Here is a 5080-nt window from a genome sequence, read left to right on the forward strand (position 1 = left end):
GTTATAAGCTCTTCTTTGCCCTTTGCCTTCGACTACAAACGGGGATAAATATTTCTCTCCATACAGACGTGATCAAGATAGTTTTTATAAAATATTTTTTTTATACAATATCATAATTATTTCACAATGTGAAATTTATCATCTCAACAATCGACTCATAATCATCTATAAGAAGATAATTCAAAATTTACAATTAAGCCACGACAAAAAAAAAACATTATCTCAACTTCACCAAAATTCTACCCTTACACATAACTCATAATCATGAACAAACTCAAGATGATGCCATGTTCCACATATACAATTATAATTTAAATCATTTAAAAAACTATCAAAGTATTAATTTTTAATAAATTTATATTCAATTAAAAGTTAAGGATGAAAATATTTCATCTATAAAATTAGTAGTGAAGTGTTCTTCCTCAATGATTGATATTATGATAAGTTCTTTAAATGAAGTTAAGAGTTGGTTTTCACTCGTTAACATCATCACAACTTCTATCGTTATTGATCTATCTTTGATGTTATCTTGTACACACAACAAACTCATTTGGATGGGATATAAATTTTTTATTATTGGATATGAACAATCCAGTGCAGCATGGATGTTCCCTTACACCACAATATTCACACAATGAGTTGTGTATGATTACATTTAATTTCCATTGGAGATCAGCTAATTAAATCAAGGATTCTGTAGATGTGTTAATTGAAGCACTTGGTCCTATTGGCGATCCGTACTACATTAATTGCCTTCTCCAAGTGGGAGATTGTCATGCCAGATTCCTATGTATCGCGATCGGTTCGCTGAACTGCTAACAAAAAACTGAACTGAAGAAGCCCAGCAGGAACAAGTAAGCCTTATGTTGATATTACATAAGTATTGTTAAACTAAGATTTCTTTCTTAAACATATCACAAGACGAATCTTGACCAAGAATGAAGAATAATATTGCTACTGCTATTATTTCTAGGAACTGAAAAGAAAAGATCAGCTGCATCTGCATAGTGGATCGAAGTTTCATGATTTATACTGATTGCTGCACCTGCAATCTACTGTTGCATTACCTTTTACAGGTTATTAACATAAAATTCTCAATTTAGCACCTTTTTTTTTGTGATCGAATAACAGCTTTAAAATCTGATGGTAGAGTAGTAGGAAGTCTCTAGTCAACGGATTCGACTGTGTTTGGAAGTTTGAGAGAACTAAACTGTGTGCGTGGATAATTTGGAGACTACATATATATAATGGTTTGTCTACATTCGATTAGAAAGATAATAGAAACATCATTGAGTCGCGACGACCGCGCGATTCCATGAAACGTGGGGAATAACGTAACTAGTTTAATTAAAATATATAAATTATTATAGAGAAGACCAAATTAATTTTCTTTAAAGGTGATTCGATAATTGACTAATTAAATTAAGTTGTTGAGCCGATAATATTAAGTAGGAGACCGTGATTTTAAAAGGGTTATATCTATCATTTTGAAAGTATATTTGAACAATTGATGGTAAAGCCATTATTAATGATTATTTTAAAAGAGCTAATCAATTTACTTAAAAAGGGTGCATGCCTCAGTTGAGAATTTCAAAGGACATTATTCATGTTGTCCTACCAACAGTCCATTAGTTTGAAATGTCGATTTAACTACGTGCTAATTGATTTTGAACTTGAATTAATGGGATCGATCTCATATTAATTATGCACTAGTGTTTCAATTTTATATCTAGAGGAAAAAAAACTAAAAGTTTAAGAGTTCAATCCATGCATTATATTGATTATGAAGATAGGATAGAAAAGTCGCATTTTTCTATTTATACATTTCTTTCCATTCAACATTAATTAATTACTCATGTGGCATTCTAAAATGTCATACGCGCGTGTTGCAGTTTAGCACGCAACCTTGGTTCTCTTCTTCTCCCTCCTCTTCCTCTTCTCCTCCTTTGCTGCGAAATTATGAATCCAAAGTTGGTGCTCACCGAATCCTTGTCCATCTTGTCCCTGCTGTTCATGTTGGCGGGAAGGAAGGCCGCGCTGGCTGAAACGCCGGTCATGGAGGACTGCGAGCCCAAGAGCTGCGGGGACGGCCGCAACATCACCTATCCCTTCTGGCTCGAAGGCCAGCAGGAATCCTACTGTGGCTACTCCTCCTTCAGGATCACCTGCAAGAACAACAGCTACACCCCTGTGATGACCTTCATAGACCGAGATTTTTACGTCATCAACATCTTCTACGACAACCGATCGCTCATCCTCACTTCTGCCGAGTTCGTCGATCTGCCATGCCCGTTGCCCTACACGAACCTCACCAGGGACACTACTTTCTACCCGCTCAGCGTCAGCCCCCTCAACACGGAGGTCTACTTCCTGCTCAATTGCTCCGATCATCGTAACCTCACGGAGCACGGGGTAAGTCCCATGGATTGCCAGCCTAATGCCTACTTCGGCGGGGAGTATGACTATGACCGATTTAGAAGCCAGCGAGATTTTGCTGACGCCGGTTGTACACTGTATATCGAGCCGGCGTTCAACTATTCTGGGGATGACAGCTTCAACGAGACTTTGGCCAAAGGTTGGTTGCTCAGCTGGTCGGCGGTCGACTGTGATCCGTGCTTGCAGAGCGGCGGGAGGTGTGGCTTCAATGAAACTACCTCGACATTTATGTGTATTTGCGCCGATGGAGTTCATGCGAATACTTGCGGTAAGCATCGGACTCAGTACAACAGAGTTCTTTCTTATGGTTTCATCCTTGATCAGAATCAGTTCGTCTTCATGTTTAATTTCTTTATTGTGACTTGTAATTCTCGATTGCAGTCGCATGTTTGCTTCTAATTCAACTCTCTTACGAATGTTATAAACTGAAAGATTGGAGTTCATGCCAATAATTGTGGTCAGCAGAAATCCATGAAACAAATCTAGCAATATTTAAGCAAGGCCGTGATGTAGCACGATTTGATCATCTACCTTGTTTTTCCCTGCAGAATCGTCAACTTCAAAGCGGAAGGAACTCGTGTTGGCGATAACCATTCCGTTGTTGCTGGGATTTTTTCTGCTATGCTGTGTGATCGCAGTCGTGCGGATGAAGAGAAACAGAGCAGCAAAGTCGATCGTGAACGACTCTGAGGACTCTCTTCTGCAGAATCCTGGAGTAGGTGAGCTCCTTCTCTCATTCCTCACTGCCTGTTAATTACTTAATTGTCATTTGAACTATCCCATTTTATCTCAATACAGTTCGAAACAAAAATCCTGATGGAAGAACACTCTAATTAATTAATGATCTGATCTTTGTGCAAGATCTAATCAACATGGGGATTCTACCTTCCTACGACTTATCTACCATAAAAGCTGCAACAAATGATTTCTCTGATGAAAATAAACTGGGTGAAGGCGGATTTGGTGTTGTTTACAAGGTCAGAATCCTAGTATTGTGGAAAAGACTTTTATCTTTCAAACCAACAAATCTGAAATGAGTGCTACATTCTATATATCAGGGTCAGTTGCAAGATGGGAAAAAGATTGCAGTCAAGAAATTATCAAGATACTCTTCACAAGGCCCAAATGAGTTTCAAAATGAACTCTCACTGATAGCCAAGTTACAGCATAGAAATCTTGTTAGACTTTTGGGATCGTGTATTGAAGGAGATGAGAGACTCATCATCCTTGAATACATGGAAAATAAAAGCTTAGACACCTTCATTTATGGTCAGTATATTTGCTTACATTAAATTCAATTGTCATCATAAATGGCTAGACATCAGCTGCAATTGATTTATCTAATCTTAAGAAAATGTGCCCAGATAAAACTAGAAGTCCATTGCTAAACTGGCAAAAGCGTCTAGAGATAATAACTGGGATTGCTCGTGGACTCCTATACTTGCATCAAGACTCTCTCTTGAGGATCATCCATCGTGATCTTAAACCGAGCAATATCCTCCTTGACAAGGATATGATTCCAAAAATTTCAGATTTTGGTATCGCAAGAATATTTGAAGGAGATGGAGCTCTTGAGAATGCAACAACTAGGCCAATTGGAACAATGTAAGTATTTTATGATGATTTTTTTTTTGAGTGAAAAGATAAAAGAGACTAAGAGTGGGAGCATAGGAAAAAGAAAATAATAAAGAAATAAACATTGGGTTATTTATGTTTTATATGCAAATTTATCATCTTTCCTTTTTCTTATCCCTTGTATATATCTTAGTCAAAAAATAAATTATTAGACAACGCTAATATTGAAGTTCTCAAATGCAGTGGATACATGGCACCGGAGTATTTAAATGAAGGAATTTTTTCATTTAAGTCAGATGTATTTAGTTTTGGTGTGATAGTATTAGAAATTCTTAGCGGCCAGAGGAATAGAATAATCAACCACACAGATGCAAGTATGAATCTTTTAGGACATGTAAGTACACGCGATCTCAACATATACATTTATATTTTTATCTTTTAAGTGTCACTTAAAATTCAAATTTTGATTTTATGTTACCGCAGGCATATAGGCTTTGGAAGGAAGATAGATCATTAGAGATTCTTGATAATGCACTAGATTGTTCATATCCAACAACAGAAATCCTACGTTGCATCCGAATGAGTTTGTTATGTGTACAAGATAATGTTGAAGACAGACCAACAATGGCAGAAATTGTGATGATGCTGACAAGCGAGGACCAACTCCAAACTCCATTTAAACAACCTACCATAATATCAACCATTGGGGAAGAGCGCTTCACTGTTAATGAAATGAGTCTTACCATCACAGGTAGATAAAATGTTTGTGTGTTTTGCCTGATACTCCAATCTATTCTAGGGTGATTAATTAATGCTTTGGAGGATGACAACTTGAGGATATTTTGAGTTTGTTAGGATATTGCAGCAATGATATGATATCTTCATTGCTTTAAAGTTCAAATTTGCTAGAAATTTTATCATCACATTAAGACAACTCAAAATAAGTTTGATATGTATACAAAGTGTCTTAACCATAACAATTGAATTAAACAACATGGAGTCATTGTGCTTTCTTTAAGTTCTGTGATATTAAGAAATGTCAAAAAATTAGCTCTTTTGTTTCAATATA

The 5080-nt window shown here is 36.5% G+C and overlaps 1 protein-coding gene across 1 annotated transcript; it reads left to right on the forward strand.

Annotated features, from left to right (window-relative positions):
* Nucleotides 1-1948: 1948 nt before the first annotated feature.
* LOC141818015 (receptor-like serine/threonine-protein kinase SD1-7) lies at nt 1949-4875 on the forward strand. Its single transcript, XM_074705615.1, has 7 exons — nt 1949-2704; nt 2985-3155; nt 3298-3413; nt 3495-3705; nt 3801-4041; nt 4255-4405; nt 4495-4875. The coding sequence occupies exons 1-7, from the start codon at nt 1960-1962 to the stop codon at nt 4768-4770; spliced, it is 1911 nt and encodes a 636-aa protein (XP_074561716.1). The 5' UTR covers nt 1949-1959; the 3' UTR covers nt 4771-4875.
* The last annotated feature ends 205 nt before the right edge of the window (nt 4876-5080 follow it).

This window comes from Curcuma longa, unplaced genomic scaffold (assembly GCF_044706935.1).
Source record: "Curcuma longa cultivar G26 ecotype Majalengka, Jawa Barat unplaced genomic scaffold, ITB_CL_G26_1.1 contig_22963, whole genome shotgun sequence".
Classification (NCBI taxonomy): domain Eukaryota; kingdom Viridiplantae; phylum Streptophyta; class Magnoliopsida; order Zingiberales; family Zingiberaceae; genus Curcuma; species Curcuma longa.

Bases quoted from the DNA above. Each gene is read 5' to 3' on its own strand.
- LOC141818015 (XM_074705615.1), top strand. From the start codon at position 1,960: ATGAATCCAAAGTTGGTGCTCACCGAATCCTTGTCCATCTTGTCCCTG. The intron at 3,414-3,494 runs GTCAGAATCCTA...TCTATATATCAG, and splicing joins GATTTGGTGTTGTTTACAAG to GGTCAGTTGCAAGATGGGAA. The intron at 3,706-3,800 runs GTCAGTATATTT...AAATGTGCCCAG, and splicing joins CTTAGACACCTTCATTTATG to ATAAAACTAGAAGTCCATTG.